At 44.4% G+C, this 14,391-nt stretch overlaps 1 protein-coding gene across 2 annotated transcripts; it reads left to right on the top strand.

The window, feature by feature from the left end:
- The first annotated feature begins 312 nt into the window (after positions 1 to 312).
- Positions 313 to 11,088, top strand: LOC105604091 (pregnancy-associated glycoprotein 1-like). 2 transcript variants are annotated; one of them, XM_060404286.1, is made up of 4 exons: positions 313 to 4,533; positions 4,640 to 4,750; positions 9,038 to 9,136; positions 10,779 to 11,088. In XM_060404286.1, the coding sequence occupies exons 1-4, from the start codon at positions 4,423 to 4,425 to the stop codon at positions 10,821 to 10,823; spliced, it is 366 nt and encodes a 121-aa protein (XP_060260269.1). In that variant the 5' UTR covers positions 313 to 4,422; the 3' UTR covers positions 10,824 to 11,088. The 2 variants fall into 2 exon arrangements, 1 of the variants encoding a protein (XP_060260269.1); XR_009597939.1 differs by lacking the exon at positions 4,640 to 4,750.
- The last annotated feature ends 3,303 nt before the right edge of the window (positions 11,089 to 14,391 follow it).

Raw genomic sequence — 14,391 nt, 5'->3', positions numbered from 1 at the left:
TTTTTTTAATTTTTATTTTTACTTTATTTTACTTTACAATACTATATTGGTTTTGCCATACATTGACATGAATCCACCACAGGTGTACATGCGTTCTCAAACATGAACCCCCCTCCCACCTCCCTGCTCATAACATCTTTCTGGGTCATCCCCATGTACATTTGAATCAGGCCCTTTTTAAATCAACCATCATGAATTAAATTCCTCTCTGTCCGTACTACACTCCTAAGGTAGGCCAGAAACAAAAAATTGCAGAGACTGAAGGCTGATTCCAGCACATCGCTCTGGATATTTCGTTCCCACTTTTTTTTTTTTTTTTTTTTGGCGAGGGGGGGGGATTAGTTGCTAACATTAAAATCAGTAAATTTTGCATAAATATCCAAACTTCCAATTCTCTTGAAAACATGGCCAACTGGCCTGCTTTCTAGCATGGGTGAAGTGGAGGAAAGGCTGCTCCCAGTGGTAAGGCCTGTGCTGCCCAAATTTCAACATGGCCACCTAGTCCTAGTATCATATCTCCTGCCTCCTGGGGCCATGAGTTGTGACAACTAGACTTCTAGCTCTCTTAAGATAAAGACTACTTTTGCCTTGATCAACTTTGTCTTTGAAGCCTTTAACCCAGAACCTAGCACACAGTTCTTCCTTGTACACTTGTTGGATGTTATAAAATATCTTGTGGATGCATATGACATTTCTTCCAATACTGAAACCATGCAGCTGAAGTACAATTCTACCCTAAATCTTTGATGCAGTCTGGCATCATAGGTGTCCCTGATGTCTGCCATTAGACCCACTACTAAGCCAGTTGTATGTCCCTAGGCTGCCCCTGGAGTCTTCACTTTGCCATCTGACAATTTATCCTCCTAGCAATCTCCTCTCCAATGACGAAAGCAATGCATATCTCATGAAGTGCCTAGGAAGATGATATGAAACCACGAATGTCTAGCATGGCCCCTAGTATCTATTTTCATGATGTTCTTAGCAGTTTTATCTTTAAGTAGGCAAGGTTCTCTGTCTTCTTAGCTGTCCATGCAGATTAGTTTGATTTTCCAGCCAAACTTTAAGGAAGAGACTACAGTTCAATTCTCTGTATTCTGAGAAGTTTCAAAGGTTACTCGTCAAGGACACTGATGTAGGTAAAGATTTTATCAAGAGCTTTGTGTGTTTGTTTGTTTGTTTTCCATATCTTTTAGTGGCCTAAAGGGGAAAAATTGGGTAGGTTGTTCATATATAACTAGGATCTCCCGGTCACCACTACATGCTAAGAACCCACACTTCCCTGAGTACTTGGGACCAGAGAAAAAACATGAACTGGCTTGTGTTCCTCGGGCTGGTGGCCTTCTCAGAGTGCATAGTCAAGTAAGTATGGGGACTGTAAGCCACATCATATTCCTTCCTCGGATTTTTCTTTTCATCTGATTATTCTTCCACCCATCAGGTTTAGAAGGAAATTGAATATTTCCCTAAGAGTCTTAAACCTCAAATCTTACTTATTGATAAGTAACTTGCTATAGGAAATGTGGATTCCAAAGTTATGGTTGGGTTGCACAAATCTTGGGGTCCAGTCATGTCATGACCTATTGAATTTGCAACTCCTTGCAACTGTTCAGTGCACAGTCTATGCAGATGTCTTTGTAGTCCTGTGGAATAGCACTTTTCTACATTTTATTCAACATGTCCTCTTTTTTCCCTGTCTACTTTAGTGTGTATATGCCTATGTCTGCATCTCTGTATCACTGTCATTTATCTCTCCATCTCTTTGGAAGTCACTGGGAGTCTATATCTCTTTGTGTTGTTTGCTTTTAATTTTTAATTTGACTCTTACTTTCTTCTGAAGCCTCTGAATTTCCCTTACTTGTTCCCTATATCTTGGATTCTTTTTTCAACTCTCTCTTCTCTTTCAACTTGGAGAAAGATACACTGTTTTATATACACTGTTTTATATCAGAGAAGCAGTGTGACCACAGCTAATGCAGAAACCTCTTGCATTTCAAATTGCTCCTTTGTAAAAAAGGAGGACAAGAGTCCCTCTTCTACCTCCTTCCTTGAGGTTCTATGAGAAGGAATGAGTGGGATGCAGACAAAAATGCTAATGGCTGTCATCGTTGAGACTTCCTATTTATCAGAAACCTTATATCCATCATTTCACTTATCCCCAAGATATCCTATTTGGAGGATCTGTAATGTTACATTTCATCATTTTACCAAAGGGGAGACTGAGACACCTCATGGTCATATGGTTTACCCAAGATAGCAGAACAGAATCTGTATTCAAAGTTATGTCTTTGCCATGGTATATGGATAAAATTCTGATAATAATGTCACTCATAAAAATGATTGGAAAATATACAGGGCCATTACAAGGACAGTTATACCTTAACACTGACAGCTAGTTGTAGCATCTTCTTTGTTTTCTTTGTCAAATGTTCAGTGAAAGAATACCTCTAAGGAGAGTAGAGACCATGAGAAACACCTGCAGTGCAAAAAACATGCTGAACAATTTACTGAAAGAGCATGCTTACAGACTGTGCCAGATTTCATTTTGTAGCTCAAACTAACTATTCACCAGCTGAGGAACATCATCAGTTCAGTTCAGTCACTCAGTCGTGTCCGACTTTTTGCGACCCCATGAATCGCAGCACGCCAGGCCTCCCTGTCCATCACCAACTCCCGGAGTTCACTAAGACTCACGTCCATCGAGTCAGTGATGCTATCCAGCCATCTCATCCTCTGTCGTCCCCTTCTCCTCCTGCCCCCAATCCCTCCCAGCATCAGAGTCTTATCCAATGAGTCAACACTTCGCATGAGGTGGCCAAAGTACTGGAGTTTCAGCTTTAGCATCATTCCTTCCAAAGAAATGCCAGGGCTGATCTCCTTCAGAATGGACTGGTTGGATCTCCTTGCAGTCCAAAGGACTCTCAAGAATCTTCTCCAACATCACAGTTCAAAAGCATCAATTCTTCAGTGCTCAGCTTTCTTCACAGTTCAACTCTCACATCCATACATGACCACTGGAAAAACCATAGCCTTGACTACATGGACCTTTGTTGGCAAAGTAATGTCTCTGCTTTTCAATATGCTATCTAGGTTGGTCATAACTTTTCTTCCAAGGAGTAATTGTTTTTAATTTCATGGCTGTAATCACCATCTGCAGTGATTCTGAAGCCCCAAAAAATAAAGTCTGACACTGTTTCCTCTGTTTCCCATCTATTTCCCATGAAATGATGGGACCAGATGCCATTATCTTCTTTCTCTGAATGTTGAGCTTTAAGTCAACTTTTTCACTCTTGTCTTTCACTTTCATCAAGAAGCCTTTAGTTCCTCTTCACTTTCTGCCATAAGGGTGGTGTCATCTGCATATCTGAGGTTATTGATATTTCTCCCGGCAATTTTGATTTCAGCTTGTGTTTCTTCCAGCCCAACATTTCTCATGATGTGCTCTACATATTTTGTGAGGATGGTACTCCACAGCGCCCCCTGGTGCTCCAGCTTAGTACTGGGGCTCATCTGGAGGTGCCAGGTAGGATGTTGGGGTTGGGGTTCCTGCAGGAAACAGAGACACTGGAAAACAGGGACCCCAAGCAGAAGAGAGAGCACTCTCATCCTCAACTGTTGGTCTTTGTGACTGGGCCTGGAAATTACCAGGTGGCAGGTAAATATCCATTTCTGAGTCAAAGATGTATCATTAGTTTGAGGTCGACTGTTCCTTCTGAACTATGTGAGCCATTCAGTTACAGATGAAGAGTGAACCATCACTGATCAAAAGGTAGAACCAACTGCAAAGCAATTGTGAATCCTGAGGCAGAGGAATTCAGTTTCCACAGATGCAAGTAAAATAGCAGTAAAAAGTTACTGAACCTCTATTCTGTGTATGGCCGTAAGAATCACCATGGTTACTGTTTTTAGATTAGACGAAGGGCTTATTTTGTCTTCAAAAATGCCCATGCCAGCCTGAGAGATAGGTTAAGAGTAAATACATGTCAAATGAAAGGGTCACCTGTGTGGTGTTGATTGAATGTGGTCTGAGGTTAGAGGGAGTGGCTGGGGTTGATCAAGAAGGACCTCCTGGAGAAGTGGGTGCTAAGGCTGGGTTTGAAGAGACTACAGAGCTGCTCAAATGAAGGCACCAGAACTTCCCTGGGTGTCCAGCAATCCTGGAGGCCAAGTGGTTATGCCTCTGGGCTTCCCATGCAGGAGATACCACTTAAATGCCTGGTCATAGAGTCAATATCCTGCATGAAATGTAGCACAGGAAAAAATATATCAAATGCAGATATGTCTGTGACCAAAGTCTGTGAGCTTCAAGGTTGTTAGAAAGTGATCTCAAGAGATATTTGACACCCAAAGGGAGGCATCTGTGTGGGAGTAGAGGGTAGCCAGTTCTGCACTAATCCACTCCCTCCTTTTCCCTGTAGATACTCTATGTGGGTAACATCACCATTGGAAGACCCCCTCAGGAATTCCAGGTTATATTTGACACAGGCTCATCTGACTTGTGGGTGCCCTCCATCTTTTGCACCAGTCCAGCCTGTTGTGAGTACAGACATCCCCTACCCAGACCAACCTTCACTTACCCTGCCTCCCTGTTTCGACCCTTGGCACCTGATGACACTCATCTTTTGTGTCTGCCACCACACAGGTTAGGTTCAAACATCTTCATTCGTCCACCTTCTGGCTTATCAATAAGACCTTCAGCATCACCTATGGATCTGGGAGAATGAAAGGAGTTGTTGCTCATGACACAGTTCGGGTAACAGTGTAACAAATGCTGAGTCAGGCCTGGCTATTTAGTGACCACTGCTTGCAAAACAGATGCAGGACCATCTGGCAGGACCCTTCCTAGCCTAACTCCCATAGATATTGGCCATCTTATTCCCAGGATCATGTCTCTGGGGAGGCAGTGCCCATTGTGACACATGAGCAAACAAATTAGCTAACCCAGAGAGTGGCTTGAGGTTGGACTTGCAGCTCCTCTGCCCATGAGCAGTTCACGGTTCATTTTGCTGGGAGTGAGAAGAAGGCATAAAAGCACCCATTTTTATATTCACAGATGTCCAGGCACTTTCAGGTGAAAACTGGTTTAATCCTGCAACAACCCCGCACAGCAGGTGGTCTGATTAGCTCATGTGACATATTGAGGAAACAGGTGTAGACAGCAAGGGCCTTGCTGAGGGCACACATGCGGTAAATGGTGGAGTTAGGCTGTGTTTTCAGGACTAAAGTTGTTGAGGGGTGTTTGGGGACAAGATAAAACTGATCTGGGGACTCTGAGGGCAATCAAGGGCTCCAGGTATCCAGAATGGGAAACTGGAGGCCTGAGAATTCAAGGGGCCTGATAAATGAGTTCTCACTCTAGAGGACCCTTGAGAGTGTTATAAATCTATGGCCTGCCTCCTCCAAAATATTTGAGTAGTTCCCCCCTCTCTCTCTCATACACACTCACAGAAATATACACATATCCCAAAAAGTGAATTCCCCAGGCAGTAATTTCATAGAACCCTGCAAGCGAGATTGTGTTTTCAGCTTCTGTCTTCCTGGACAAATGCAGAATCCTGTCATTAGGTCACAGTGCTGCCAAAGAGAAGGCTATCTTGCTCTCTATTGTTTTGTCCATAAGGTGGCACCAATGGGACCAAACCTGATTCTTGGTTGCCCCACCTGTACAGAAGCCAGGAGGCCAATTTGACTCACTCAGGTGGTGTTTTTCAGAGGGGCAGATGTTATAAAATTCACAGCCTCTCTCAAATGGCCCAACCCCCACTCCCGCCAGCTTCATCTAACCGTCTGCCAGCCACTGAAGACAGAGCCCAGCCTGAATTCTTCTCTGAGAATCTAATGGCAATGCACCCTAGCCCAGTCCTGGCCCCACTTCATGTATCTGTAAGTGGGAACACTTTTCCCTCCCACAGATTGGGGATCTTGTAAGTACTGACAAGCCATTCGTTCCAAAAATGGTGGAATATGGGTTTGAGGATATAACTTTTATGGTGTCTTTGGCTTGAACTACCCCAACATATCCTTCTCTGGAGCCATCCCCATATTTGACAAGCTGAAGAAACAATGTGCCATTTCTGAGCCTGTTTTTTCCTTCTACTTGAGAAACTAAGTCTGAGATTTACAATACTTTTCTCCAAATTAGCTGTAAGATGCTTTCAGTTGCACAAAAATTAGAGAACACTTGATAAAGAAGTATCCTGAGGGATAATCTAACCCATGATAACTACGGCCCTAGGACCCTACCTGGCTTCACCTCTGGCTTTTATAAATAACATTTTATTGGAACACAACCAGACCAGTAATTTGGTCTAGGTGGGTGAGTGAGGAGGAAGGCTAATGGAAGGCAAATGGGAACAAGTTAAAAGAAAAGGCTTGAGGATTTGCTTATGAATTTGATAAGGAAGGAAGGAGAATAATGGTGGATATCTTTCCTTCCTCATTAGCATTTCACTGGGAGCCCAGGGCCACCTACCCAATTTGTAGGAGCCAGTGAGAAATGAAAGGGTGGGACATAAAAGTGTGGGACCCCTTGTTCAAGAAATATGAGGTATTTCAAGACAGGGAGAGCAGAGGTGGGGTCTCTTCTAAGTGTGGGGCCCTTTGGACAGTAGAGATAACAGGCCATCGGAGCCAACTCTGGGTGAGCTGAACCCACACCCTTAGAAGTCCAAGGCTTTGATTTTCCTGAAAAATGACAAGATGGACAAGGGGAAAGCCAAAATGTTTCAGCACCCTGTCCTCTGATGGTGTCTGAGCACTCAGGGCACTGGAGGTCCAGGGGTTCTTCAGAAGACATAGTTGGGTGGAACCCAGACAAGTGATTCAACTTCTAACCTCCTCTGTTCCACTCATAATCCAGTAACAGACCTCAGTGTGGATCTCAATCTCTCCTAGACTTGATTTCTGCATCTGTACATGGGGATCTTATTAGGGCCTTGATGGATGGACAAGTGAAGGTCTCAGACAGTGCTGTTGTTACTGTCCTCCAAGGATCCACCCCTCTGTTTGCTCTACAGAGATGAGCGGGAGGGCAGTGTGGTGATGTTTGGTGGGGTAGACCGCCGCTACTATGAGGGAGAGCTTAACTGGGTACAATTGATCCAAGTGGGTGACTGGATTGTACACATGGACCGGTAAGCCTCTCCCTCTGAGGGTCAGCCCAAGCGATGCTCCCACTAATGTACATGGACACAGGCAGACACACACAAATGGATTCTCAGACACACAGTCACACAGACATATACACCACCCACAAAGACACACAGACACACAGACACATGGAAACACATAAGCAGACACATGTAAACATACACATCAACACATTAAAACATGCATAGCTAGTCAGAGACCCACAAGCACACACAGAGACGCATGCAAACACATATACAAACAAACACGCAAGCATATAAATATGCAAACAAGCCATGGGTTCATAATCCCCAGGCATTCTGACCAGGGCTCTGACCAGGGTCCTGAAAGACACCAGAGAGGACTGTGCAGATGGGAGAGGCCTGCACCCACTGCCCTTTTAGGTGGGAAGCATAGTTAGAGGACTCTATAGTGTGGTGAACAGAGACTCAGGGAGAATTTCCCCAGCTTGAACAGAGTTATGATAAGATGATCAACATTGCAGGGCTACCTAGGACATAGGAAGTTCTCAGTACAGATTAATGTCATTTTAAAAACAGGGACAGTCCTGAGAAAATGGGGAAAACTGGTCTTCTTAGGAAACAGCTACCCAGCAGTGAAGAGAGGTTGACTGAACTCTTAAGACATGAAAGCAACTAATAAAAAAGACACCCCACATTCTTGGGCACACAGTGGGACAGGGGCTATAACAGAGAATCAGGAAGCTGGGATCCAGGAGTGACCTGAGGACAAGAGGCATAATTGATAAGATTCTGTGTGATACTCTAAGACAAAAGCTGACCATTCCTTTGGAGTTTCTGTGGGCTAGTCTTGTATTTCCTGGCCAGGGTCTCAGGGTCTCAGCTGGTTGTAGGAGCAGTGCTGGGAGACACCCTGTCCCAGAGGAACCCCTCTCCCCACTTACTATGAGAATCTTCTGCCCCTGCAAATCTCCATCTTCACTCTTTGTGTGACCCATTATTTGTTCCCCACCAGATACAGCTCTCTGGACGTTTCTTAATGTTTTCTCAGTCTTCATTCACACATTGAACAGACAAGCATTGGGCATCCACTGTGTGCCAGGCACTTTAGGAAGGCAAGGATAATAAAACTCGCCCTCACATCTAAGAAGTCAGATGTACATGAAGTGACTCGCCCACATAGTAAATTGTGACATTGTTACATGCTAGACATGAGGACGTGAAGGCAATGGCAACCCACTCCAGTACTCTTGCCTGGAAATTCCCAGGGATGGCGGAGCTTTGTGGTCTGTCTCTATGAGGTTGCACAGAGTCAGACATGACTGAAGTGAGTTAGCAGTAGTAGCACCAGCAGACATGAGGAAGGGTCTATAGAGAGTGACCAAGACAGGAGACTGGTAAACACCGGGGGAAAGACTTTCCAAAAACAATACAATTAAGGTGGAATCTGGAGGATGAGAAGAAATTTGCTTGTCAAAGGAGACTGGAGTCTTTTAGGAAGGAAGGCCAGCTTGTGTCAAGGTACAAAATATCCTAGTGTATTCCAGTATTGCATTTGAGGATGTCAAAAAAAGCTTCTGTATTGAGAGCAAAGGAAAAAAGGGTGAGAGACGAAGGGCTGTTTAGGAGACAGTCGGGAAGGTGACAACTCTGGGGAGACTCACAGTGACCTTGGTGCCCGCTTTCTTCTACTATCTCTCAGCATCTCCATGAAAAGAAAGGTTATTGCTTATTCTAGTGGCTGCGAGGCCATTGTTGACACCAGAGCAGCATTTATCGAAGGCCTAGGAACCCTGGCCAATAACATGCAGAAGCTCATCAGCACCACTCCACAGGGTTCCCAGGTGGAAGGGTCATGCCCCAGGGTCACTCCCAGTCTCCACACACAACGAGGATCTCATGGCCAACCTCTCTCCCTCTCTCTCTAACAGCACTACGTTTTATGTTCTGCGGTCAATACCCTGCCCTCTATTATCTTCACCATCAATGGCATCAACTACCCAGTGCCAGGTCGAGCCTACATCCTCAAGGTGAGGGGACAATACTGAGGGTTGATTCTCAAACTGGAGCTTGCAGGAACCCTTGGGCTGCTGCTGGGAGGAGAGCGCCCTCTGGAGGCCATGCCACACCGTTGCAGATGCTGCTGAGCCCTGTGGCTGGGCCAGTACCTCCCACAAAACAATCACTTGAGAGTAAAGGGCACTGTGGGACGCTGATCTTTCTGAAACAATGTGGAGAAGCCACACAATATGGCATAGTGGGAGTAAGGGAGAGGGGAACACTAAGGTCCTCAGTCCTCAAAGAGCTTCAATTCAATCTGAACTCGTAGGTGCGTGAGCATGAAATTCAGCACTAGCAGTCCCTGAAATAGCACGTTACAAGTGTGCTTTCCCAGCATAAGTTAACAGTCTCCCTTCCCTTCTCAATGTTTTCCTGCTTTGGATGATAAATTACATGGTCAACCTAGTACTTAGCTGAATCTTTCCCTTGCTCTTGCCAGGTGCCTCCTTTGTGAGTTGGGGTACCCGACCCTCTATGGGGAGGTTGGATGCTAATGTGATTAAAGGGTGCACAATGACTGCTCAGCCCCTGCACAGAGTGGAGGCTTCATGTCAGCTCCCAGCGGGACGTCAGAGCAGGCTGATGGGCTCAAAGAAGGCTTTGAGGAAGAGAGGGAATTTCAGGAATTCTAAAACCACAAACTCATTGAGCCATATGGAGGGTTCCTTGGTTCTAGGCAAAACTGTACTGGATTCCATGCAAATGGCATGTCAAGGTGATCTGCATTGGGGCACTGGGGACTTACTAGGGGTGATGAGGGCTATGGACTGACCAGTAGGAATGGGGAACCAGAGTAAGTTACCCACCCAAGCCTGGAGTTGCTAAAGAGGGTGAGTCTGGGCTGAGAGAGGCTTCTCAGAGTTCCTGAGTATTGTGGGCACTGCTCTATTTAAGATGGAATACCAACAATGAGTTGCTGTGTAGCACAGGGAACTCCACTCAGTTATAAGACAGCCAGAATGGGAGGGGTGTCTTTGGGACCAAGATACACAGATACGTATGACTGAGTCCCTTTACTGTCCACCTGAAACTCAGAATATTGTTAACCAGCTATACTCCAATACAAAATAAAGTTTTTAAAGAAAGTACAGATTGTGGGGAGGCAGGAGGAGAACCAGCATTCTCTGCAGAGAAAACATGGAGCAGGAGTGAGAGAAGGAAAGAAACGGAGTGAGGGGAACTATGGACACACTCGTTCTTTTCTAAATAATTATATTGAAGTGTGGCTAATCTTCATTGTTGTGTTAAGTTCTGCTGCACAGCAGTGTGACTCAGTTATACACATAAATATATATATTTTTATTCTTTTTCATATGATTTATCACCGAGTATTGAATATATTTCCTTACGCTCTACAGTAGGACTTTGTTGTTTTTCATTCCTCTGTTTCCCCAACTCCCAGTCCTCCACTCACCATGCCCTTCCTCATGCAACCTCATATCTTGGCCCTCTTTGGTTTTCAATGAACTCTCTTATCCCCTGCTGCTGAGAAAACCCCTTGATTCTTACCAAAAGAGGGAAATAAAACAAAGATTTGTGCTGGGTCTGGATATTGGGAGGCATCACAGGTAAGGGCTCATGCTGATTGGTGTGTGTCTCTGACTCCCCCAGGATGATGAGGCCACTGCCATACCACCTTTCAAGAGAACAGAGTGAGTCCATCTACAGAGACCTGGATCCTGGGTGACGTCTTCCTGAGGCTGTATTTCTCAGTCTTTGATCGAAGAAATGACAGGACTGGCCTGGCACCGGCAGTGTAATTGCTTGGAGTGGTTCAGGAATCAGGAAGGTCACTCCTAACACACACCCACTCACACTTTGGGTACTTCTGCTCAGGAACTCGTGAACTGTATTTGGTGGTCTTCACACCCTAGTCTCAGTAAAGAATAAAGGGTTTCACTCTTAATGGTGCTGAAACAAATGGTTGCCTCTGTTTGTGTCTGGGAGTAAAGGATTTAGAACCAAGTCTGAATCAAAATTGAGAGGATTCCTACTCCACTGGCTTCAAGGAAAAGGGAGACTCATTGAAATGATTCTGGGAATCCAGGACACAAGAATCAGAGCAAATACAAAGATCTCTGTACTGGACCCAAGAAATCAGAAGTCATCAATTCTCTCTCACCCTTGATCTTTCCTTTTGGTTTTCTTTAATGGTCTTAGCCTCACAACTTTCTTTCTTAAGGCTTCTACACCTAGTGAGGGATTCCAAGCTACCTGCCCTAGGGTTTTAAATCCCGAAGGCATCATCTACTAAAGAAAGAAGTTTGCAGACATCAGAATTCAAGGGTATTCTCTGGATGTTCCACCTCAGATCACGTGTACAGCCCCAGATCAGCCATAATGGCAGGGACATGTGGTCTTATGACTGGCTTTACATGGTCTTTGGCCCTGACCCAGCAGCACACATGATTGTCAATTTCCTCCAGAACTACATGACTGAAGCTGGGGAGAGGCAATCCCAAGGATAGCGACTGGCAGATGGTCTAGGCCATGGAAGAATTTGTGATGACTCACCAACTCCATCATCTCCTCATTCAGAGGAATTATAAGGGGTAATGAAATAGACTCTCTTCGTCTCATCTCAGATGATCTTATCACTGGGCTTTTCCTCCAGGGGATTTTGGGTGAGGTACTTCATGAAGAGCTGGTTCCCTCTTGTTCCCACACCCTAGTCACCAGCTCTCTGCCATATATGCCTGCTTTGTCCTTTCCAATGTGACTTGGTAAGTGGTGGCCCCAGTGGATCCCTGAGCCATCCTCCAGGGCCCAGAATGCTCCTTCCTTGGCCTCCAATGATGCTGGGGAGAATGCAACACATGTATTGGGAGACCCAGTGTACACAGAGCCTTCAGTCTTTCTGAGCTTCCTCCAGGGGTGGAGCTACAAACTATTTGCTTGGAGCTGCCATGGTTAGCAGAGAAGGCAATGGCAACCCACTCCAGTACTGTTGATAGAGAATCCCGTGGACAGAGAAGCCTGGTAGGCTACAATCCATGGGGTCGCTACGAGTTGGACACAAATGAGCAACTTCACTTTCACTTTTCACTTTCATGCATTGGAGAAGGAAATGGCAACCCACTCCATTATTCTTGCCTGGAGAATCCCAGGGACAGAGGAGCCTGTTGGGCTTGCCATCTATGAGGTCGCACAGAGTCGCACACCACTGACGTGACTTAGCAGCAGCAGCAGCCATGGTTAGGCACTTTTACAGTTGAAGCATCTGTTCTTTCCACCTGGAGGCCGTCAGTAGATGCCTCAGCTGAGACAGCAGGGGTCACAGGTTGATTTCCTTTCAGATTGACTGGTTTGGTCTCCTTGTTGTATAAGGGACTCTCAAGAATCTTCTCAATGACCACAGTCCAAAAGCTCAATTATTTGGCATTCACCCTTTCTTATGGTCCAGATCACATATCTGTGCATGATTACTGGAAACATCATAGCTTTGACACTACAGACCTCTGAAGCAAAGTGAGTCTCTGCTTTTAATAAACTGTCCAGGTTTTTCATAGCTTTTCTTCCTTCCAAGGAGCAAGTGTCTTTTAATTTTGTGGCTATAGTCAAGGTTCATAGTGGTTTTGGAGCCCAAGAAAAAAATTCTGCCACTGTTTCCACTTTTCCCTCATCTATATGCCATGAAGTGTTGCGACAGGATGCCATGTTTGTTGAATATACTTTTGTGAATAGTTTTTTGAATGTTGAGTTTTAAGCCAGTTTTTGCATCTCCTCTCCTTATCAAGAAGCTCTTTAGTTCTTTGCTTTCTGCCATTAGGTAAGTGTCATCTTCATATCTGTAGATGTTGATATTTCTCCCAGCAATCTTTATTCCAGCTTGGGGTTTATGCAGTCCAGCGTGTTGAATGATGTATCCTATATAGAAGTTAAATAACCGGAGTGAGAATGTACACCTTGTCACACTTCTTTCCCAGTTTTAAATGTTTCAGTCTAACTGCCCCTTTTTGAACCTACATACAGACTTTTCAGGAGACAGGTAAGGTGATCTTGTACTCCCATTTCCTTAAGAATTTTCCAGTTTGTTGTGGTCCACACAGTGAAGGGCTTTAGCATAGTCAGTGAAGCAGATGGAAATATTTTCTGGGATTCCCTTTCTTTCTCTATGATCCAATAGATGTTGGCAATTTGATCTCTGGTTCCTCAAACCAGTTTGTACATCTGGAAGTTCTCAGTTCATGTAGTATTGAAGCTTAGCATGAAGGATTTCGAGCATTACCTTGCAAGCAAGTGAGATGAGTGCAATTGCTTGATAGGTTTAACATTCTTTGGAATTGCCTTTCTTTTGGATTGGAATCAAAGCTGACCTTTTCCAGCACTGTGGCCACTGCTGAGTTTTCCAAATTTGCTGACATATTGAATGCAGCACTTTTACAGCTTCATTCTTTAGGATTTTTAAACAGCTCACCTGGAATTTCATCACCTCTCCTATCATTGTTCATAGTGATGTTTCCTAAGGCCCACTTGACCTCATACCCCAGTATATCTGGCTTTACATGAGTGACCCAAGCATCATCCCTATCCCGGTTTTATGACTATTTTTGTAAAGTTCTTCTGTACATTCTTGCCACCTCTTCTTAATCTCATCTGCTTCTGTTAGGTCTTAGACATTTCTGTCCTTTATTGTGCCCATCCTTGCATTAACTCTTCCTCTGATAGCTCCAATTTACCTGAAGCAATCTATATTCTTTGCAGTTCTATTATTTTCCTTTAATTCTTACACTCTTCGCTTTTTAAGACTTTCTTATATCCCCTTAATATTCTCTGGAAGTCTGCATTCCATTGAGTATATTTTTCCCTTTCTCCATTGTCTTTCATTTGTCTTATTTTCTCAGATGTTTTTAAGACCTCCTCAGGCAACCTCTTTTGCTTCTCACGTTTGTTTTACTTGGGGATGGTTTTGCTGACCACCTCCCATACAATGTTACAAACTTCTGTCCATAGTTCTTCAGGCTTCCAGATCTAATCCCTTGAATCTATTTTTTATCTCCACTATAAAATCATAATGTATTTGAATTAGGTCATAGGTGAGTGGTCTAGTGGTTTTCCTTACTTACTTCAGTTTAAGCCTGAATACTGCTTGCTTCTGCCTAAGCATTGGTGCCAGATCACCACCCACTACTCCTAGTGGATGTAGAGTGAAAACACGCAATTTGAGGACTGTTACCCTGGGTTTGTGCTTGTTTTTTCAGATGCTTAGCTGTGTGACCTTGAT

This window comes from Ovis aries, chromosome 21, assembly GCF_016772045.2.
Source record: "Ovis aries strain OAR_USU_Benz2616 breed Rambouillet chromosome 21, ARS-UI_Ramb_v3.0, whole genome shotgun sequence".
NCBI classification, from domain to species: Eukaryota; Metazoa; Chordata; class Mammalia; order Artiodactyla; family Bovidae; genus Ovis; species Ovis aries.
The sequence above is the reverse complement of the archived record's forward strand: the minus strand, read 5'-3'. Positions and strand labels throughout refer to the sequence as shown.